The 24,375-nt window shown below is 39.4% G+C and overlaps 1 protein-coding gene and 2 long non-coding RNA genes across 6 annotated transcripts in view; 2 read left to right on the plus strand and 1 right to left on the minus strand.

Moving 5' to 3' along the window:
* Positions 1-24,375, minus strand: part of slc7a11 (solute carrier family 7 member 11) — a 52,985-nt gene that overhangs the window by 3,033 nt on the left and 25,577 nt on the right. For 2 of the 4 annotated variants that reach the window (XM_042418054.1, XM_042418055.1), the window contains exons 5-13: positions 19,893-20,019; positions 17,136-17,251; positions 16,641-16,766; positions 14,230-14,329; positions 14,056-14,100; positions 7,406-7,529; positions 2,559-2,662; positions 1,594-1,690; positions 945-1,094 (exon numbers count right to left, since the gene is read on the minus strand). In XM_042418054.1, coding sequence (XP_042273988.1) covers positions 945-1,094; positions 1,594-1,690; positions 2,559-2,662; positions 7,406-7,529; positions 14,056-14,100; positions 14,230-14,329; positions 16,641-16,766; positions 17,136-17,251; positions 19,893-20,019 — 989 coding nt within the window. Of the gene's footprint in view, positions 1-944; positions 1,095-1,593; positions 1,691-2,558; positions 2,663-7,405; positions 7,530-14,055; positions 14,101-14,229; positions 14,330-16,640; positions 16,767-17,135; positions 17,252-19,892; positions 20,020-22,644; positions 23,605-24,375 lie in introns of those variants that run through there. The other 2 variants (XM_042418053.1, XM_042418052.1) reach the window with 2 other exon arrangements.
* Positions 470-20,839, plus strand: LOC121901326. The gene is made up of 3 exons (XR_006097248.1): positions 470-527; positions 1,585-1,693; positions 20,542-20,839. It is a non-coding gene; the product is annotated as an uncharacterized LOC121901326 (long non-coding RNA).
* LOC121901327 lies at positions 1,704-5,081 on the plus strand. The gene is made up of 3 exons (XR_006097249.1): positions 1,704-1,982; positions 2,226-2,304; positions 4,409-5,081. It is a non-coding gene; the product is annotated as an uncharacterized LOC121901327 (long non-coding RNA).

Below are 24,375 nucleotides of genomic sequence, written 5' to 3' on the forward strand. Positions count from 1 at the left end.
CAGACGACGAGAAACTTCAGCGTGGTGATTTTTTATTCCCCAAACAAGAGTGGCAAAAATATTTACAGTGCAGGAGTGGGAAAAAACCCAATAAGAAAAAAAAGTATTTACGCGACAGGTTTCCTACTGGCAGCTCATCACCCACATTGTTATTTAGCCACGACCTCCTAAATGAGCAGAGCTCCCCCTTATATATTCTTAGCCCCTCCCCCGGGCAAACCAATTACCAAATTACAGACTCCTACAGTCAAATTTGACAACACAACAAACATAAATTCAAAAATCAATGATATACTTTGTATACAGGAAAAATGGCACTAATCGCCCTCCATACAGCCATGGCCCAATACCCCCAAACCAAAATAAATCATAAAATATCAGTTCATACAATGTTGATGGTATAGTCCATGGTCACCTGATCCTCTTAAGCGCGCCACCAAGCGCTATATATGGTGTGTCCAGGAATTGCCTCAGTTTGGCCCATTCCCGGAGGCAACCAGAGGCAGAAGCAGCAGCAGCAGCAGCAGGTAAGTGTATATGTGTTTGTGTGTGTGTCGTGTCAGCACCGAGTGTGCACCCTCGAACGCCTAGCGTGCAGAAAAGAGTTCGGACCGTGGGGAAAAGTTTGTGGGAGTGCAGGACCGCGGGACACAAGTGCGGGCCTGCAAGGAACAGTTTTAACCGGAGCATGGCTCCGCAGTAACAGTTGGAGCGCTGCGCGCTGTGCGCTCCCGGCACCGGCGCTTTCTCTCCGGCCAAGAGAGAGAGAGAGAGAGAAACGCACGCCGGTTAGGGCATGACGGAGCGTTCACGGGCGCCCCGTCACAGGGACACTGTAGGATACATGGAGGGTGTGTGTGATCTGTAACGTGGTAAATGTTGTGACACCAGTCCAGGTAGGATTCAGTAAGGCTACAGGTGTGTACAGGTGTGAAGACACTGACCTTAAAGGGGCGGGGGAGGTCAGGCTGGGTGTATCGGAGGTAGATCAAACCCAGTACTACCACACCGATGAACAGCCACCGCAGGAAGCTCATGAAGTTCAACAGGCTGTAGATATCTCCCACAAACAGCTGGAGCATGGTCATTGGGTACTGCACTCACATACAAACACACACATGCACAGTCAAGACAAGGCTTTGTAACTGATGTTGTAGTTTATGTGGTTTGTGTAGACATTCTTATTCATACCATGGCTGCAGAAATTATTCTTGTTTCTGATTGGCTGGCAGGTGTACATTAAAATCCATTATCAGAACACCTCAAACGTAGGTCAGAGGTCAATTGTTTATCCACCCTTCTATGTAAGCGTGCAAGGTATACGCAGGTAACCATAGCAACAATACTTATACTTCTAACTTATGCTTCCCAACACAAAACAATAATTAGCATGTAACACGGTGAGTAGTATTTGTTTCAACATTTATGTTTATATTGACATTATTGATTTTTGTTCAACTCTAATGGTAATTGCTGGTATTTTCAATGATTGTTATTGCAAATATAGGTATCAGTGATATCTATTATTGTCGGTATTGTCTAATTAACAGTGATTGATTGCTATCATCATTATTATTACTGCAGTAAACTGACCAGTATGAGGACAGCAGCCAGTGGAGTGTGTCTGCGGACGTGGATCATGGACAAAACCTCGGGGAGTTGTCCTTCACGTGATGCCACAAAGAACATCCTGGTAAACACACACACACACACACATGGGCACACACACATACAGAAGTGTGAATAAGAATGATAATAAAATCGGAGTTAACATTGAATTGATTTAATCTTGGATCAAATTCACTTTATGTTGACATTATCAGATGATTTGCTGTACCAACAGAGAACGAGCTTTGCTACCCAGTAATGTCATGCAATGCAAACAGCATGATGTAAAGTGGGAACTTCCAATATGCATATATCCAATAGAGGTGTCAGGATGACTGCACTCTGTGTTCTCATTTCCATCAAGACTGTCTCAGGTGTGTAGTTCAAAGGCTAATAAGATAGAACTTATTAGATAGATAGAATTCCAAACAGAGGCGGTACACAAGAGTCAAACATACTAGTGTGACTTGCTTTCATTACTGTACATACCTTAAGTTCTTACATAGTGGCTTTATTTGCCTCAACTGCAGGCCTTCATGTGAAACAGGCCTAGAGTCAGAGTCAGATAGACCTTTCCTTACTTTCTCAGTTTGATAGCATCACTGTTTCTCTTCCAGTTTGCTGTTTTTGGATCGCTGTTACCATAAATGAAACTCAACACTTCCTGAGCAAATGTTCACATTGGAAGGCTTAAAGGTAATACTCCCTCTACTTTCCGAGAGGCTTTTCAAATGAAAAATCAGCTGCGAGTCTTCATTTTCATTGACGGTAGCTTAACAGCAATCAGGAATAAAATACAACTCTGTTGTTGTACTGATGGAATTAGTACAATGTAATCAAGAGGAAAATATGCCACTGTGAATGTAAAATAAACACGTTAAGTGTTTTGTTATTGTCATTTGAATGTACACGGGTGTGAGACCAAGGCCACCAAGTGAAAGAATCTGTACCTTGACAAGGCAAACAGGCAGCCATTCATGGAGCCGTAGCAGGACAAGGCCACAAACACAGGCACTGCTATTGAAAAATTCCCCAACAGCTTGTCTGCAAAAGTCTGAGGATATGATGGGGACAGGCACAAACAGTAAGGGAGAAAAGTGAGCATAGTATTTGTTGTTTTATAGATGCAGTAGGTATAATAACATAGCACAAAATGAGCTCATCTGATTTCATTGTTTTTGAAGACGTATCAGAGACTTTTTTTTTTTTGGCCACTTTGTGGCAGGAAAAACAAGTAGTGAACATAACACTGACATATCATCACATTTTATGTTGAAATGTTGAACTTGTTAGCAAACAGTTGCTTATTTCCACATCCAGCAGTTATGTAGCAACATTATCATTCATTCGGAGTCGTGTTTCTGTCCACCTGGTGAATGTAAGTCCAATATTCACTCTCTTTTAGTTCTGTTTTTACTCTCTACCAACTCCTGAGGGAAATATCTGGCTCTTTAGCTGCTAAATGCTCCACTATGTTCACCAGCTAGTCTACAGCTAACTGTGTCTGTTTGCCATTTGGAGCTGAGCAGGTAGTGTACAGCTGCCTACTGCAGCCCAGATCGACACTATGAGAAAACAATAGAGTAGGATCTTAATGCTAAATGCTATTAAATGTTAGTCAGTTTATGTGCTGTTAAAGATTAGCTTGGTGCATAAGGTGAAACTGTGTTTGTCATGGAATTTGCAGTACTTTTACCTTCTCATCCTGAGATGCAATGGTTAGAAAAACTTTAAAATACATACTTTTAAATTTTGTATTATAATTCGTTTTGAAGGTGGTGGTATGACACATAAAGCAAGTTAAATAAAATCCAACAGTTACATTGACAATACAAGAGAGGTTTACTGTATGTTTCCTGTTTTATTCAATGATATTGACACATGGTTTAACTAACATTTATGTTAGTTAAACGTCATCTAGTACAACCTTGTATTTATTTATTTATTTACTATTATTATTATTATTTAGCTAATTTAGTCATGTAGTCTCACATTAGACACACTACAAGATACTGTATTTTGATAGATTCTGGGGTTGGTCCTTACCTGTTACCATGCAAACAATATTATGTTTACCCCCTATAAAGTTCATCGGTGGTAGAAAAGGCTGCAGAAGGAAGCTGTCATGAGCTCATTGTGTCATATTGAAATGTCTGAACTTTCTTTCTCATTGCTTTAGGTATGGATGGAAAAGAATCCAATTCAATTCCCGCTAGTGGCACTTTTAATTTGGCCCTGTCAAACATAATTGATGACTCAGCTTCAGAAAGTGCTGGGATCAAATCCCAGTACTTACCGTGCTTATAGTTTGGCCCTGTGAAATAGGCCTTTTCCATACACATGTGCTGGCTTTGCTTGACTCGGTTTGACTCAGCGCTTGAGCCCAGCACAGCAGGGATTAGCATGTCCATTACAATAAGGCTACCTGCTTGAAGGTGTGTCTTTAACTGATGACGCACTTGTCTTGAGTGGAAAAGCAGCAGGCTGTATACATCATAGCTGTGACTACTGGTCAATGTCGTGGCTGTAAAAGGATTGATAAACACATTTAATTTCCTTTCAAGTCTTCACAATAAAAGTCCCCCATGATTTTGTTATTTAAAAGCTTTTCACATGAAGCAGCAGCAGCAGGAAATGTGTTTTCATCTGTATTAATTTAACGGTAAAACAAAGCAGATATCTGAAAGTACAAACAGAAAGACAAGAGAGAAATTAAACTTCAAACCATAGAGATTCAGTTTCAGTAGTCAGAGCTGAACACACAGAGACTTTTAAAAACAGCTTTATCTCTGGTCTCCAGCACAGACGTGAGTTGAATCTCGCTGCACAGCACATGCTTGTTTGAGAGGGACATCACTGGTTTGCTGCATTTGGCAAGACATCACCACAACCTGCTTGGAGGCGGGTCGGGCGCACTTTGGCCCGACTCCGCAAATGGTCCATCTCGGGCGTGACTCAGCACAACTCCGTGCAACCGTAAACTGGTAATGGAAACGCAAATCAGTGCAGCATGGTTTGACTCCGCACAGCCAAAAGTGCCAGTGGAAAAAACCCAAAACACAACTGGCAGTGATGGCAGGAAGCCAGTGAGAGATAAATCTATGCTGCAGCACTTGTCACTCTTACAGGTTGATCAACCAGTCTTATAAACATGATTAACTATGATGCAATGTAAAATGTAATTATTGTAGCATTGCATTTATTAAATAATGCTTTTAATGTGATAATGATGTGCACAATGTCTTATCAAAATGTCAACTAAAGGGTAGTTCCACCAACACCATATAAAATTGGATTGGTATCTGCTTTCACTTTCAAAGTGATTGATTTTCATAGACCAACCAGCACCAAACAATCAAATGTAAGTTATTCATGTTTTCTGCTGTGGCAACATTGTTTTGATTGAAATAGACAAACTACTCATTTTGCATCTATGTCAAACTCTTGGATTAAAAATGACAATACACCTCAAACTTAAATGGTGGCTAATTTATAATGTCTTGAGATACACACAAAAGAAAAGTTATCTATATGTAACCATATTAGCTCTTCACTTCTTTCTGTCTACTGTGTTCTTCAGACTCTTACATTATGTGAATACCCCTTTAATATATCAGATCTAAAATTACTAATTGGGCCTTGAGGCCAGCTTCCTCGAGACAAGTTCTAGACATGAGTTAAACGCCGTAATTAAGTTTGAGATGTAAACTTTTGCCCACTGTCTGTGAGAGAGGAAGAACAGAGTGTAATTCTTTTATCCCATCGCAGCCTTCTAAGAACAGATAAATGCTCTTAACACCTTTCTTAAGGCGCTCCCATCACTCATTGTGCACAGGGCAATAAAAGTAACTGCATTAGAAAAGATCAGAGATCTTTTAGTGAATGAGTCTTCCCCAGCTACAGGCTTACAGTAGCACTGATTGCAGTCCTCAGTCTAACAAGCAGTGGTGGCTGTTATTAGGGAATGTCTGTGATGTGATTAGCATTAACTGGGCTGGGCTGAAACAATTACATTAACAGCTGCTGGGAAGCTAAACTGTCAGAGACACTTGGCATGTTAAGTGCAGGAAGGCAACTATGGTGCTCACATTGGGAGTAAACATCACTTACAGCAGAGAGGTGAGACCTCAACTAAATGCTTTGAAGCGGCAGACACCTTCTTACTGCTGGAGAGCCAAGGCCAGCTCAAACTCTGAACAACTCAACATCAAAAATCTGTTGACAGCTAGTAGAAATAAGAGTCAGGCTACACTGTTGCTGTAATCATTCATTGATTTTACTTTCAGGAAAATTCCTTCTGTCATAGTTTTGGCAAATATGCTACAGATTAGCACATCATTGCACCCACTACTGCCATACAGAATGTGAATACACGTTCTCTGCTAGCATCTTTAAAATATATTTCAATGGGGAAAGAGGTAAAGCTCAGACAGGTTTTGAACAGAGCACTTAGTTAATGGCAACCAAAGCCATAAAAAGATTTGTTCAAACTATTTTGAGGTGTGAGGGAAGGTGATCATTAAATGCTCTCACCATGGTAATTCATTCCCTCTGTTGCACCATTTTCTGTAAATCACACCTGTAAATTAAGATAGCAGCACTGATGACAAAAGTGAGATCAGTCAAAATAGGAAATGAGGAATGAGGAATGAGTTGTAAGGCTGTTGCATCCACATTCTCTACAATGAATGCAGTGTTTACTACAACATGGTATAGAGATATTAGCCAAAACAAAGACAACAAATCCCAGGTTGTAAAGTAACAGTTCTTTGTTGCAGTCTATTTGGGTCCTTTGCCAAGGACACATGATACATGTACATAGTCTATAACTCAATGGAACAGAATGGAAAATGGAATGGAATGGAAAAGCAAACAATAACAAAGAAGAAAACAGTCTATTTTTAGTTGACATTGTGACATAACTGGCATAGTTTACTTAGAACTGTAAATGACCTTCAGGTTTTTCTCCAAGGAGTTAAGCAGGAAAATCAACAGTTTTACAAAAAAAATTCTTACCAAAGGTACACTTACTTGCTTTTTCTCAAGCTTTCAATCTCATGATTTTCCTCAGCAGATGCAGTTTGCTCAGTTGTCATGGAGACACATAGGTCATCACGTGACCTAAGTATCTTGTGGTCACATGATAACAGGTGGTTGGATGTGGGGACAACATTGCAACTCCCGGACAAACATCTTCTTTTGCATCAGTGAAATGTATTATTTATCTCCATATCATCTGAGCAAACGCCACCCACTGAGGAAAACCAGGAAATCTGGTTAAAAGTTCCAGAAAAAGCTAGTGTGTAATTGTCAGTTAGGGTTACCCAGGTCAAGAATACATTTTCATTCTCAAGGATAATCAACAGTTTGAAAATATATGGTAGGAGGCCAGCCATTCCATAAAAACAAGCATTACATACTGCATGTTCATAGAAATTACAGAGCTCAGTTTGCTTTTCCTTGATGCAAATACAAACCTTCATTACTGACAGGATCAAAGAGTGATGAAGCGGATGATTCTAACAACTGTAGTATGAATCCCCTGGAATTATCGAGCAGCTGCTATTCATTTGTATCATGTTATATTATATTTTATTTAATGTTTTATACTTTGCACGTACATGTATTTAACTGTGAAAACCCCAGATTTTACCAGGTAAATATAATAGATTTTGTAATAATAACACCAATTTTGGTGTGTACTTGCTGTTGAAAAACATGATGGTGAATAATATTTTTATTTAGGTACAGTATTTTGATTGCTTTTTCTCTCTTAGAAGGTATTAGTATTACTCACCACAGCGACAGCCTCTGAGGCCAGGAGCTCCTCAGCTGACATCACGGTGTAGTACGCCACATTGGTCAGAACATAGCAGGAAGTCACAATCACCATGGAGATGCAGATAGCTAATGGCACAGTCCTGGGGGATAATAACAGAAGGCGTACACTGTCATTCACCTCCATTTCTCCCCTGTTTTGACCTCTGCCTTTATTATTTTTTTTTTCTGTGTGTTCTTCATAGAAATAAAACAGTGGGAGGCCACTCTGCTGCTGATGTCAGCTATAAAGGCACTGAAGCAAGAGATTTCAAAAGCGCATGGTCCAAATATCTTGATATTCCCTTTCCAAGAGCTGCTCGAGGGGCTTGACAATAACAGTGATGTGGAAAGAAAACATTAAGTAAAAGATAATCCATACCAGATAATGCACTAATTACCTCCAGACGCAAAGTGTATTATCAAATCTTTAAAAAACAAAACATGCTAAATTAAGGTGATGAACATAGTAAACATTAAACCTGCTTAGCATCATCATGTTAGCGTTGTCATTAAGAGCATGTTAGCATGCTGCCGTTAGCATTTATCTGAAAGCACTGCTGTGTCCTGACTGTAGACTCTTATTCTTGTTTATAAGTGTGATTGGATTATAGGCCAACAAAATAATAAATAAATACAGGCCTCAGCATTTCTCCTTCAAAATTTGTATTCCTGGCAATATGGAGAAGGCTCTGAAACACAATCTACATCTTCATGTTGGGAAATAAAATAAATAGTAAAAGTATAATATGTGTTAACAAATTAGCTAAAAGATAATACAATATAATCTAGACCTTTTTTCCTTCTTCCTCAGTTTACTGAGGGTGGTGGGGAGTGCACTGAAGGAACTCATGACTCATTTCTAAAATTTCTAAATCCTGGCTATGACTTTGCCCATAATGGAGCATTATTCGGTTGATCGGATATATTTAGAGCGGCGTCCAAAAGTCTGAGACCACTAACCAAGATACTTCTATTTATCATTTGGTTCAAATGTAATACTGTTTTTTTCATTACAAATGATAATATCAGCTTAACAATTTGAGTGAAAAGTTGAATCTTTGAAAAATGTCAATGAATTTCAGAATATCATAGTATTTGGTATGTCCCCCTTTTTAATGACAGCATACACTTGAGCTGGTATGGACTCCACAAGTTTGTGCAAAACCTGATGACCCACGTTATCCCAGCATTATTTGACAATGTTCCAAAGAGCTTCTTGTGATGTCACAGAATGCTTAGCTTTCTCAGTCCTCAAGTGCCCCCATGAATGTTCAGTAGGGTTGATGTCAGGTGACTGTGGAGGAAAGTCTATGGCAGTCAGGACTCCTTGATCTTCTTTGGTCTTCAAGTAGTTCTTGCAAAGCTTTGAGGTGTGTTTTGGGTCATTATCCTGCTGCAGTATGAATCCTTCTCCACAAAGATGCAAACCAGAGGGTACAGCATGTCTCTGAAGAATGGAGTGGTACTTCTCCTTGGTCAGGGTGTAGTCATTCAGTGCAGGTGTCCAACTCCAGATTAGGCAAAACACCCCCAGACTTGAATATTGCCACCACCATGTTAGACTGTGGGTTTGAAACACTGTGGTATCATTCTCTCTCCTTACATACACCACTCACTACTGTTACTCCAGTTATCCACTGTGAAATGCTGGTATTTCTTTGTTTGGCCTTGTTTCTCCTCCTGAGAAGTGGTTTAGAAACTGCTACTCGTCCTCTGAGACCACTACAAGACAGCCTTCTTTTGACAGTGCTTTTGCTGATTGGAGTCTTGCATTCTTTATTTAGCAAATCTGTATCTATGATGACATTGCTTTTCTATCTCTAAGAGAACTAAGCTTGATGTATTGATCTCCTGATGGTGTGGTCACTTCTGGTCTGCCTGATCGTGCTTTGGGTACAACTGATCCAGTTTCTGCAAAGCGTTTTAGAGTTCCATTCACTGCCCCCTTAGAAACCTTTAGTCTAGCCATGATTTGACACTGAGAGAGCCCCTCTTTGCCTAGAATAACAATTAGACTTCTGACACTTACTCTTAGTTCTGATACCATGTATCCCACTATCACAATGCTACTTAGTAAGCAAGGATCTGCTGGAAACTGGCACAGCCATATTTATAGCAGATGAACATTGACTGCAAGTCGAGTTACTTAACAAACCTCTGATGAGTAGATCAAACTCACCTGAGCATCATCTGGAGGCATGATTCAGTGGAAGGAAAACAACTCAAGGAAATCTGATCTTTTGTACAAAGAAGCTAAGTTGGTCAATGCCACAAATTTGCCTAAATTTGTTGACAGAAATAGTGCAGAATCTTAAATATTTCTTCTTCATTTGACATGTCAGGACATCTTGTGTTTGTAAATGTTTCTGAATCCTCAAACTTGATTTTTTCCAGGTTAACATGGAAAATATTAGAGATTTTCAATGTTGTCTTAGACTTTTAGACCCCACTGTGCATCAACAAAATTGACTGTTGCCATGATACAGTGAACTAGTTACACAACCCCCTGAGAACATTCAAACTGTTCATTAAAATATGACAAATTGCAGCTTATTGCATGGTCATTAAGAATTATTGATTCTGATAGGCTAGACGGTGTAGATTAACCTTAAGTAACAAGACATCTCTGACACGGGTGTTTGTTTGCCATTCTTAAATATTGTGTATTTATCACAAGGTAAAGACAGAAGCTGTGACACTTAGCTAAAGAGCTGTGAGATAGGGTTACTTGTGTAAGCAGTTCAAATAAAATTAACAAATAGCTGCTCAGTAAGAACCAATAGATGCAAAGGCATGAGTGCAATATATCAACCCATCCATCCACCCAACCTCCACTTTCCTACTTTCTACTTTGTTACCTCACTGTCAGAGTGCTGAGGAGTGATCATATGCATCTTCAGTAGATTCTTCATGTAATGTATGATTTGTTATAGTCCAAAAGGACTATGATAAAGTTGCCATGATACTCTGGTTAATCTTGATTGCAATTGTAACTGTCGTTGTCAGTGATTTTAAAGTGATGTTATTCAGTGTGTCTGGTGAAATTCAGTCTGCAATAAATGTGGCATGAAATAACAGATGAGATAAAGTATCCACATTTATTTGTATCTCTTTTCTCTAGTACTGTTTTTTCTCTTCTTCCTAGGTCCTCAGGTGTACATTCATGCATGCCTTCACTTGTAATATATTATATATATATCTATATTTTAAACACAGACACGATAGATTTTAGCAAATGTTACTCAAACCTGCTTTGGACCCAAAGCACACAGGGATTGTATAAGTCAGATTCTAGTTCCCCAGGGTTTGCAGTGTACTCATGAGGCCATAAATCTGAGAGTAATCTTTGATTCAGACCTGAACATTTTAGCAATGTCGCCAAGTCCAGTATCTGTCAAATTAGGAATATTGCCAAGATTAAATTGTTTCTTCCATTCAGCCATGCACAGACTCCAAATCATGCTTTTGTCTCCAGCCATCTAGATAACTATACCTCCCCTGTTCTAGCCTCCTTGCACTGGTTACCCGTGGTGTTCAGAATTGACTTTAAAATTTTATTACTTGTTTTTAAATCCCTAAGCAGCCTTGCCCCATCTTACATTATCGACCTTCTCACCCCTTACACCCCTGCTTGTACACTCAGATCTGCAGACCAGCTGTTGCTCTCAGCCCCCAGGGCAAGGCTTGAGACAGAGGGTAGTGGGGCTATACGAGCTCCATACCTGGCTCCAGTCTGCCTGCAGAGCTCACAAAATAGGTTTTATTGACAATTTTAATCTGTTTTGGGATTGTTTCTCCCTCTTCAGGACTGATGGAGTCCACCAAAACAAACCGGGCTCACGAATGCTAACATACAGCATGCGGTGCAGTCCTCTCCACATGACTGACTGTTTACACTCCACACACCTCCCCTGGAACCTCCCTCTTTTTCTCCAGTTTAAATTTAACACGTTCACCTGTTCATTTCCTTATTCAGACCATTGTTACACATAGGACCTCCCCCTGGTGAAATGTTCAACTGTACACGGTGGATAAGACCCTCATTACCTGCAACCCTTGACTTGGGCTCTGCTGGGCTTAGCACTGGGTCTGTGCCCCTCAGGATGGCGCTGATAAATGCTCACTCCATTGCAAATAAGTCCTTTGTACTGAACTCATTTTTTTCATCTCAAAAGATTTTCTGTTTCTGACTGAGACTTGGCAGAGGAGCTTGGAATACGCCCCCCTAATCAAATCGCTATAATAAAAAGCTCCCTGCAATCTGGTTGTGTCTCAGCTTATTTTAAACATGCAGTTGTTCAGCCTTTTCTGAAGAAAAATAGCTTTGATCCATCCCTTCCCATAAACTATAGGCCTATATCTAAGCTTCCTTTTATCTCAAAAATTTTAGAGAAAGTTTTCGCCACTCAGCTCACTGCTGTCTTGACTACACACAACATTTTGGATAAATTCCAATCTGGTTTCTGTCAGAAGCATTCCACTGACACAGCTCTTTTCAGAGTCTCCAATGACTTAATGATGTCTTCTGATGTGGGTGAATGTTCTGTTTTGGTGCTGCTGGATCTTAACATAGCTTTTGGTTCTGTCAATCACAGCATCCTGACTGAAAGGCTTAGGCAGTGGGTGGGTGTCTCTGAGAGCGCCTTGGACTGGTTCTCCTCCTGTCTCTGAGATAGCAGTTTTTCTGTGTTGCTTGGTCCCTACATGTCTGAAACTGCAGTTCTTTGCTGTGGTGTGCCCCAGGGTTCTTTCTTGGGTCCTATACTATTTGCTCTGTATATGCCTCCCCTAAGTCATATTATTATCAAATTTAAAGGTATCTCGTATCACTGTTACACTGATAATATTCAGCTGTATGTCTCTCTTAAGCCTGATGAGACTGATAAACTGACTATTTTGCAAAATTGTCTGACTGCCATAAAGGACTAGACTAGACTACTGCAATACTCTTTTCACCTGCCTCAGCAAGTCATTCCTGGACCGTCTACAAATGGTCCAGAACACTGCTGCAAGGCTGCTGACCAGGTCCAGCAGGATGACTCACATCACACCCATATTATCTTCTTTACTAGGGGTGTGCCCAAATACATTATTCGGCAAAGCACAAGTAGTGGGTTTTTTACGAATATTAGTTTCATACAAATATTTTAAAAATTATTTGTTTTCAGGAAGAAAAAAAACCATGTCAAATATCAGCGCGCAGGTCAGTTACATCACTATCTCAGTCTCTCTCCTCTGCTCTGCTGTTACGTTTATCAAAAGGTCTCAACGAGGGGAGTCACATCCACCTGCTACATAATGCACATTTCCTAATTTGGAAATTACTGCCGAGTTGGGGGTGTTTCCCAGAGATAAAGCTGAGCTACTGACACATGCGAAGTGCTCCCAAGGGACTCTCCATAACCTGTTGTTCCCCTTCTCCTTTCTACAAAATTAGGTTGTGAAAAGGTTGTGAAGTTCTTTTTTACATGTTACACAGTGTGCTGTATCTGTGTTATGGGTGTATAAATAGGTAGAGGTCTGTCTGCAATGAGGCGATGAGTAAAGTTTTAGTTCAGTAGTCAGCACAGTCATCTGATCTGGGAGACTCCAGTTTGAGACCCGGTGTGGGGACCTCCTTCATAAGGTAGTTTATTCATAAACACTTATTGTAACACTTTAATTTTCTAAAATTAAAAGTGTAATAAAAACAAAAACAGGATTTTTAAGCCTCTTTTCACTTTTATTTGAATACAAATACAAATAATTTTGTTGCCTCAACAAATATAGATGCAAATACAAATACTTGGCTTTCTGCACATCCCTATTCTTTACACTGGCTTCCCATCAAGATTAGGAATAATTTTAAGGTTCTTGTTTTCACATATAGAGCCCTGCATCGTCAGGCACCTGTGTACATCTCTGACCTTCTCCATCCTTATATCACCAGTAGGTCACTTAGGTCTTCTGACCAGGACTTACTGGTTGTCCCTCACACTCAACTGAAAACAAAAGGTAATCGTGCCTTTGAAGTTTTGGCTCCAACACTGTGGAACACTCTTCCTATAGACATATGATCTGCAGTCTCTGTTGACTTCTTTAAAAAGCAGCTGAACACTCATTTATTCAAACAGGCCTTTGTCTCGCCTCACACTATCTAGTGTTTGTAATTTTATTTTTCTAATGTTTTCCTGTTGAGCATATTTTATTGTTTGTTTTTCTTTCTCTACTGCTTTTTGTGGTCTTATTTTTAATAATTTTACTCTTGTGAAGCACTTTGTGACTTCGCTCGGTGAAAGGTGCTATACTAAATAAACTTAACTTACTTTATTTACGTAACTGTGGAATAACCTTCCACTGGAAATCAGACAAGCAACCTCAGTGTCCTCTTTTAAAAAACATTTAAAGACTCGTTTTTTTTACAAACAGGCTTTTAATTTTTGTTTTTTTATTTTTGTTCTTGATTTTTTGCTAGGTTTTTATTCATTGTCTTTCTATTTCTTGATTGCAACTTATTCTGATTTGTAATTGCACTGTGTATTTTCTGATTTTATTTCTGTAAAGCACTTTGTAAACTTGCTTTTGAAAAGTGCTATATAAATAAAAATCAATATTTTTATTTGAAGCCATCACATGGATTAAACTCACCTCTCAGGGTTTTCTACCTCCTCTGTCACAAAGTTCAGGTAAAACCTGGAAAACAAAATAGATATATCCCCTATTATATCCTTTATAGCTCCACTGACTAATGGATAATATTTCAGACTGCGTGTGTGTGTGTGTGTGTGTGTGTGTATGTGTGTGTGTGAGGACCATACCTACCACCCAGCGTATGCATACATCCCAGAGTAGAAGGCCAGTGGCATACCAGACAGCTTTACATTGTTCAGATCAAAGGCATTCTGAAAATGTCTGGTCTCCCCTGCAAACACACACACACACAAGTACATGCACAAACATGCACACACATGAGAAGGGATTGTTGCAGCAGTAGAATGATCTGTACAAACTGTTTTTACACAGGACCAGGAGCATTCATAGCCATAACTAGAGGAGTGCACTCAGTAGAGTGCAGATCTCCGCCAGGTCTGTACAGTCAAGATGGTGGCACCAATAACAGAAACAGGGATGTATTCATGTCTTATCATGTCTAACTTAAGTGAATCATAACACATTGGGTATGGCGTTATAAAATAGGTTTTTCACTGCAACCACAAAAGGTCTTTGAGCATACAGTCATAAATATACACAAAAAATATTAGGTTGATGGGTCCAGTAGTATGTGAGATTAGCTGCAGACAGATACACACACGCACACACATTACCAAACACATGATCCCCTCCAGGATTATGCCTGGCGGAGTTAATAATAACAATAATAATAATAATAAAAGTAGTTTTAACCGTAAGACACATGAATGGAGCAGTAATCTGCCTTATTAGCTTGGAGAAATAGATTATACTGTATCACACAGGTACTTCAGCCAAGATGAAATCAGTTGCTTTACTTATTTAGGAACAAAAGCTGCTCAAACATTAATGGGCTCAAACAATTGTATTTACTGCTCACTTTGTGAAGACTTGCAAAGATGAACATAGATATTACCAGGGTCAGATTAACCTTAATTTGGTTAAATGCAAATTTATTGAAGAATGTCTGTAAATTTTGGCAAGAAAGGTAGGTTTGCAGGACTCTGCTTGAGGCCCCTAACATTTGAGTTTATTGTATTTTTGTGGCACATACTCCCAAATTTACAATCAGTCAAATTACCACAAACCAACTGACAAACTGAATATGGGGCTTTTAAGGCTATAAGGAGTTTGAGGCCCTGGAGCAGAATCATACTTTTCTAATTTTTATTCCAGTCCTGGATAATACAATAAAATACAAAATGTATAATTACAGTAATTAATACCATTCCTAATCAGTGTTACAAGCTTAGAGTTTTATTAAGCTCTGTTAAAATGAAATTAGAGTCTGTAATTTGTGGTTTCTTCAGCCCAGCAGGTATCCGGAGTCCAGTTTTTGATAATCTTGTGCAGCGATGAGTCATCTGTGCCCTCAAAGTAAAACAAATAATTCACTTCTCTGTTTTAATTACTAATTAATTCCCCCAAATTACTTAATGATTTTTTTGTGTTCTCACGACTTTCCAGAATAAAGACAATGTTATCATGTCAAATGTGTTTAAGGAATGTCACATGAGCCAAAACCCAAAGTAGAATGAATTTATGGGTTAAAAATCAAACAAAAACTAATTCATGAGTACAGTTTATGAAAACGCACAAAATACAGATTTTGCCTTCAGAGATTATCTGCAGTTTAATCATCAATTGCTGCCAGGCTACAATTAACAAATATTTTTTGTTTGTTGGTTGACCAAAGATCAACTACAACCCAACCATTACAAAAAAATCTGAGCAACCCCACTGAGGACAATATGGTTTAAAGCTCAAAAATAAGCTAGTGCATGGACCTTGATTTAGGATTTTTTTTTATAATGTTAAGATTTCTCAAATATATATTTGAACTTTTTGCTGAAGTTTTAAGAAAGGAGCACAGATCCAGTCCTACCTCTAAACTCAGACCTATGTGGAATCCTATATGGGCATTAGCTGCTTTTCAGAATTAAATACAAACCATTTTGTACTGTTATCCATTCTACACCGCAGGGTTAGAAGATGAATCGCTGCAATCATCAGGCTCTAGTAGCGTTATTAGATTCAGTGGGTGTGTAGTTCAAGAAATGTTAATGATCATTATGAGAGGACATGGACCAGTGAACATCTCTAGTACTGCTTATACAGTGATGCTTTATATACAAATAACCAGATTTTGAAGTGAGGTCCATAGCTGAGGGGAGAACAGTGAGTCCAGATGCTGTGATTCAGAGCCCATTGAACACCTGCTGGCCGGACATTGTGAAACACATCGGGTATTGCTTGCTGTGAGCAGCTGTGAATCATGGCCTGCAAGGTTTAAGGTTATATTTACAGTGCACATGTTGTGAAATAAAAGGAAGCCATGTTAATTGATGCAGCTGAGAACACTGTGTGAAGTCAGGGAATGTTCTGAACAACAAATACAACCATGATGATGCAACACTAAATGCCCTCTAGGGGTATTTGAAGCTCTAGTATAGTGCTAATAGAGGCTATTAGAGGTGATGATGGTAATGATGATGATGGTTGTGTTAATGGTAGTGATGATGGTGGAGATGAAGGTGTCTTACCTTTGAAGAGCTGATACATTCCAGGCACTATGATGATGCCAATGGCCAGAAGCTTGCTGAAGGTGAGAAAGATTTGAATCCTGGCTGTCCACGTCACACTCATACTGTTCAGGTACATAACAGAAGCTACAGGGACAGACAGACAGTCATGTTACATCATCCCGGAACAGTGGATGTGTTACAATTAATGTGTTTCTAAACCTTCAAGTTATCTCGTTACATTCAGTACTCTGTGTTCATTTCTTTCTCTTACAGTTTCAGACAGTTCCCAAATTTGGAAGGGGATGATCAGTAATGTCACATTTTGATTTTCCGTGTAATGATTGAAGGCCACTAGGCCATGTGTATTGTGAGAAATGTGGAAAATGCCAGGTACAATTGCTGTCAGAGAAGTTTGAGACACCCTTTTTTTTTTCATTCATTCATCATTCATTCATATCATTGTGATGTATTATCAGACTGATGCATTAGTCTAGCAGTGGTCTTGGTACATACTGATGCCGATGGCGGTGGCCAGTTTGACAGCGATAGGGGGAATATCACAGGGCATGAACAGAGGCTCCAGGATGTACTGACCAAAGGCCAGAGAGATGACTGCCATTGCTGCAGGCCTGGATGACACACACACACAAACATACCATTACATACAGCAGGTTTTAGTACAAACATATACAATACTACATTAATTGATATGTTCTCAATCAAGGAAACACTGTCCAAGGAAACACAAAGAGGGAATTTGATGCTAAAAAGACTGTAAATGTGTCAGATATCCACTTGATATGACTAACTCAGACTGCTGAAGCTGAATATAAACTTCACATCAACTTTTAAATGACTGAGTGGACACACTGTGGATTTTGGCCTCCATCACTTATATTGAAAGCACATTTGAAGGGGATCTTTTAATAACCAGTATGAACAGGCGGAATGATTACAGTGAGGAAAACCTCTTTCACTGTTCATATGGACACCTGACTGTTGTTTTAAGACAAACTTAAATGTATATAAAAAATGCATTTATGCATAATTAAAAAAAAAAAAACATTTAGTCAAATGACTATGTGGAATATTTATGGGGTCACTCATAGTGACCTGCTCAGCACCAAACAGCAGACAGACACAGATAGCTGTTAACTTCTCCTGAGGATATTTCCCTCAGGAGTTGGTGGACAGAAACACATGAATGATAATGTTGCTCTGTGTCTGTTTAACTGTATGCTAATATATTAATTGTATCATTACTAGCAGTAGTAGTAGCAGTAGGTAGTAGTAACTACCATTTTCAAGGTCAAGAATGAAATTTGATGCTCAGTACTGGAGGCAAAGTAATGAAGAGATAACTACTGCTAATATTACTACGTGATAAGTAATAATGTAATGATAACATATCTGCATTATCTTATTAAACCATCAAAGAATGTGAATAAAGTTCAGGGAACATACTGAACCCAATTTTCAAGCTGGTGATGAACTAGCCACCCCTTCAGCCTGACATGACCCCAATCCTGGCCATTTCAGATTTTTTTTTGGCCATTTTATAATCAGCAGATATGAGTGTGTGTGTGTGTGTGTGTGTGTGTGTGTGTGTGTGTGGTATCTGATGGGCACCAACCTAGGTAAGCTGTTCCCATAATCATATCCTCATGTGGTGGACAGTGTTCTGACTGTCTATAGGCTTGCCTTCAATAAGAATCAAATAAGACTGGCCGGTCCCACATGTTCATCCTATGGCTCATCAGTATTTCCCTCTTCATTTCCCACAACAGCCACTGAGCTGCTGCAGCCAGGGAAATCTCTCTTTGTCTCACTCATTCTTGTTTTCATTCTCTGTCTCTGTTCATTTCCCATGGTTTCCATTGAGTCCCACTAGCCTGAGGCCAGCATAAAATTGTGCAGCTCAGGATAGCCACGAGACTGTTTATACTGCTTCGCCTTTGCTGTGTACACACAGCTGCATATGGAGGTTTTTCTCACCTCACTGCTCTAAACTACACTCAGTATCTCACAAGGTCACAGCCAGCCAGGGCCTTTATTTGCCTGTTTTATTGGTCTGTGTCACCCAGCACACTCTAACAAAGCTTTATTAAATTAAACAGGAGCTGTGAAAAACAGATCCTGGTAATCTAAGGGTTATGTTTCTAAACTGTAATGATTTGCAACTACTTGATGCAAATAAATGCGATAGATTGATCATCACATCAACACTCAAAGTAGCAGAAGCAGTGTATTCAGCTCTCTTGTGGAGAAACTAAGTGTTTGGAATACACTGAACATCTACACTGGAGAAAATTGGGCTGCAGAAGTGGATTGAGAAGTTATTTTGTAACTGCTGATTCTGTTTAATATATTGTATATTAAGGTCCATTTAGCAGAGTTTGTTCCCAGTCAGACCAGAAAGTGAACTTAATTTTCATTCTGTTACATTGTTGTAAAACAGGTCACAAACAGAACAAGAAATTCTCACAGTTCAATGTATTTGTCCATTTGACTCCTGTATCTCAACTGACTGCAAAACGTGCCTTACTTGTGGAGCAGTCCATAGCTTTTTCCATTTTGAACTCTCTGGGTGTCCATACCCTCAAAGATAATGTCTATCAGAAAGGTTTGAGGGTTTGAACTTGTGGTAGAGTTCACCAAAGCTGAATCCCCACAGAAAGATCCATTTGGATTTACTTTATCTCTGCAAGCAAATCCACTGTTGGCAGGGATTCTGTTTGAAATGAATTAAAAATTTGGTCTGAAATTTAGCTGTTATAAAGACTGGTGTGACAGAGCCTTTAAAACTGAGTTCACAATATAAGGGTGGGCAAAGTAATGTGGGTTAAAGCAGCATTCTTTTCTTTTGGCCCCTATGCGCTGCACATGGGATTTATTCACAGTAGGGAAATGTTTTGGTCTCCACCAACTCCTGAGAAAAATATCTGGCAACTGAGTCTGTCTGCCGTTTGGTACTGAGCAGGTCATGTACAGTGAGTTTTCTTTCTCACTGAAAACAGCCGTCTGCTTGAAATCTGGTTGAGGAAAGCAGCGAGACTTAAACAAAACAGTTAAGTTTTGGGCCGTGAAACCAAAACAATGGGCTGAAAGACGCTAAAAAGCTCTGTAGAGCTGAGGGGAACTGCTGAGTTTGTGATAATTCTCTGTGGGTTTGACCTCTTTAGATCAACTATTCATGTAAAAATAGTTATCAGTGGAGCTTTAAGTTTAAGGTAAGGTACAGTAAACTTGAGTTAAGGAGACATCCATTACCTTATAGCAATGAGGTCAGCCCATAGTCTTATGAAAGCCATCTGTGGTCCAAAAGCTTCCAGTATATATGTGTAGTGTCCACCAGACTTCTTAATACAAGTCCCCAGCTCAGCGTAAGACAGGGCTCCTGCAATGACAGAGGTGACAGATTAGCTCTGGCTTCAATACAAGAAAGTAGGCACAGAACAGTCCCAGGGCTGTTAAACTGTCTAAGCCACATCTATAGACATGTACAGTCCCTCCCTGGGCCCCATGATCACCAAAATATATTACTGTGGGAGCCTCTCTGGGTCTCAACCCATAACTTAAGAGAGGAAGATTTAGATGGACGAATTTTAATTACAAGTTTAGGGACTAGGAATTAAGGGAAGCAGGAAAGGGGTTAAGGAAGAGTATTAAAGGATAATGTGCTTGGACCTTTCATTACACCACAAAACGAAAGGATTTAAGGATACTGCAACAATATATGCTACAGTGCGCACAACACGGCCTCAGCACCCCTTCCTGCAGCACCGGTATTTGGATGTGTCTTTAGGTTTTATATTGAATCAGTGCATGCCATGCAGGACTAGATTTGCCAAAGAAACATCTGCTGCTCAACAATTTGGAGAATAAGTACACAATAGTCATTTATGTATTTATTTTGCAGCCTCGGGTGGACTGGGACTAAAATCTGTTCCTTGAATGCAATGACCGGAATAACCTGTTTGGGGCCCCGTGGCACAAATCTGCTGTTTGGCAACTGACAGACGGTGAACATGGATGTCTGAAGCCTCCAGTCATTACCTGCTTTACTCATCCATCAAAAGACAGGAATAGGAGTACTGAGACGCATTGCTGTTATTACATTATCATTTTTGTTATCATTATTATCCTTATACATATAGTGATAAATAATAAATTGTGTGTGTGTGTGTTCTTAACTATGTTATAAATGCTATAAATCATCAATTAATACTTAATTTCATCTGTAGATTGTTGCTAGGTCAAAACAGACCCCAAGACAATCTTTGTACCCTGATGATGTGCAGCTTTTGTTAAAAAAGAAAAAAAAAAAAAAGGTTTTAAAAGAAAAATGGCTATATCAGTTCAGAAAAAGGTCATCCAATTTCATGATGAAAAATGTATTTAGGTTAACATGTCCTTTTGACTTTTAGGACACCAGGAGGGTTCAGAGAGCTACTGGTGTAATGTAGTGGTTGTTTCAGATTTCAAAGATCCATGATCCTGACAGGAACAAGTAGCCTGGAATAACCTTTTAGGAAGTGACATGACAGTAACTGTAATTTATGAATCTGTTCAGTTGTTTGGTTTTATCTTAAATCTCCTTAAACATCACGTTACATGGATCTGACACAAAAGGTGATTCAAAATGTTTGTAAGACCTTGGCACAGAAACACACTGATCAGGGCACAAAGTAAACATGTGCTTGTGAACTCAAATCTATCCAGTCTGTTGCTTTTGGATCAGTTTGACTTGAGTTTGGATCACTATCTGCCCGCAGGTTCTTTGACTTTTAGGTCATCAAGCCTCTAAATGTCAAATGACACACTATGGGGATATGTGGGTGTTTTGGAAAGGAAGACCTGAATGTTAGCCCAATGTAATAGTGACCCAGATTATTATAAGTGAGAGGTTTGATTTATTTGTGTTCATGAAACAAAATATTTATTTCAAAATCATAATCTTAAGCAACTTTAGTGTGACTAAGAGAAGACAGAGTGCAGGCCCCGGAGTGGAGTTGTACTGGGTGACACACAATTACATCACTGCTTTCTTACAGCCGTTAACTTTTGTTAGACGACAATGCTAATATTTACATTTCTGTAGAGTGGCAGCAAGTGTGTGTTCACACACTGTAAAAAGTATCCATGTCAGGTTATTCAGTCATGTTAGGCTGTCTCAAAACAAATAAAGCAGGACATTATAAACTCAGAGGGGGTTTTCATTTTAACTTTCGATTTAACTGCACTGACTGACAGTGATACTCTCATCTCAGTATACCTGTATATATGTGTGTATATAGAAAAAAAATCCAGTCAAAAGGAAAAAGCAGCAACTCATCAGATGGTTTTTAGTAATAAAACCTATTATTTGCATATAAATTCCAAGTACAACCTTGGTTTGAGTAAATAAAGCATTTTAATAGGTTGCACATTAAAAAAGCTCAGCATTTGCTTTTAGTTAATTCAGTATATATATACAAGCCTTTTTTTCTAAAATATGTTATGTGGGATTTTATTAGATAGTGAACAATTTAGAGGTGAAAGGATTTTGTTAAACTAAACCATGTTTTTTTTCCACATAAGTTGCACATATAAGCCAAGCATAATATTTGTTACTAGTAATAAAGGAGATATAGGTTGCATATAAACACCAAGCTTGACCTTTGCTTTTAGATAATAAACTGTTTTTATGCATAAGTTGGACACAAATACAAGCTAAACTTCATTCTGGGTAGTTACTGGATAGATGCCCTTTATGTGTGACAATGTTAGTTATGTTCATATGTTAATGTTTTTGGTAAGCACTCTCTCCTGGAAGAAGATATCTGCCACACTGTCAAACTACTATACATTTGGACTTGTGTGTATTATTTACTTTATTTGCTGTAACAAGTTATTTAGCCTGTGTACAGACAATATACATGTTAAAAAGACTCCACTACAGCATCATCTCATTCATTGTAGCTCTTCTGACAGCAGAAAGGACAGCTTAGCCATTCACTGACACACCTGTTAACCAACTCACCGAAGAGCGACAGCACACCGCAAGCGATCCACACTATCAAAGACATTCCCACACTGCCCGAGTTCTTAAGGATTCCCTTTGGAGAGATGAAGATGCCCGCTCCGATGATGGTCCCGATGATGACTGAGATCCCTCGGAGAAGGGTCACCTTCTTCCCCAGTCCCACCTTTTTATCGTCCTTCTCCAGGAGTTGCCCGCTGGGATCTGACTGTCTCCCGTTTTGGGAAACTTTGTGTCCGTTTGCTGAGACTCCTCCATCTTTTTGACTAGATGTAGACCTTTTGGTCATCTTTTTAAACACTGTCTAATACACACACACACACACACACATACACACACACACAGTCTCTCTTTTTTTTTTAGAATGGACTCAAAGTGTGTTTCACCTGTGACTGGTCCCTCTGCTGTCTGCCGGTGTGACTGGGGCAGGCAAAGTTACAACAGTGGAAGTAAAACTAGATTCCAGGGGGGGAAAGTCCTCCTCAGGCTCCCTCTCTTTCTCTCTCTCTGTCCTCCCTTTCTCTCTTATTGTCATTCATGCCCCGCTCACTAATCTCCCTCTACAGCCCCGGGTGCATGCTCTTCACCTCTTTAACTTTACCAAACTTTCCAGTGCCTCTTTGTCTGTTACTCTCGTCTGTATTGACGTGTTATCCTGAGTTTGGTTTACTTACTTCTGAAGTCCCTCCCTCTCTCTCGCTTTTAATTATCTCTGTAGTTCTGCCTCTAAAACCAGCTGTGCGTCACTGAGGTGAGCTGTTGCACTCCTTTGGTGCGATGTAATGATGACATTGCAGAGAGGGTTTTCAAACACACCTCACCTACTTCCGCGTCTCTGCTGGCTCTCCGGTTTATCTTCTGTCTGTTTTCCTGTTTTCATTCATTATCCGCCTCTGTGTTTGTCCCGGAATAGATACATCAATGACAACCAGCAGGAACAAGCCGTGATAGGACAGCACACACTTTCTGACAGACTGTTACTGTTGTGTGTTGCAGAGGGGTGTGGTACAATATGTTAAAAGGAACAGAAACCAGGAAAGTGTTTGCAAACCCTCCAGGGCTTTACTTGGAACTGATACACTGCACACACACACAAATACAGACACTCTTTCTCTCTCTCTCTCTCTCTCACACACACACACACACACACACACACACACACACACACACACACACACACACACAAAACTTTCCACTCCCTCTAATATCATTCATATTAACACATCTAAACTTAAACTGCACTTAAACTGCACTCTGCTGTTCAGTGAGAGCAGTAGAGATCAAAATGAATGCTGATCTCACATAGCTGAAGGTTGAAGACAGGTTAAGACGTAGTCTTTTAACTTTAAGAAATAGTTTCAAAACAGCTTTATTGTTTTGAAGTCAGGTCTTAAGAAGAAAGAAAAATAGGTTTACTCTCATTTCTTTGCAATATGTGTGTTTTGATGAACTGAAATGAGTTTTGTTTTACTTGTCAAACCATTTAAATATTATTTGAGTATGCACTGAGGGTCCATATTCCAGTAGTTGTTGCCTTGATGCCAGTAATGATGCAAACATAGTGGTGATCTACTCATGAAAATATTGCTCCATTGCAATGCTAGTGGGGATTTAAAAAAAAAAAAACTAACTAATCCCCTTTGGTGCTGTAGTCTTTTCAGCAGGATGACAGTGTAAGTAGGAATGAGTCAAAATCAACTAGTGTTTGTCTTTAATAGTTTTTGAACAACA

Source organism: Thunnus maccoyii, chromosome 8 (assembly GCF_910596095.1).
Source record: "Thunnus maccoyii chromosome 8, fThuMac1.1, whole genome shotgun sequence".
Classification (NCBI taxonomy): Eukaryota; Metazoa; Chordata; class Actinopteri; order Scombriformes; family Scombridae; genus Thunnus; species Thunnus maccoyii.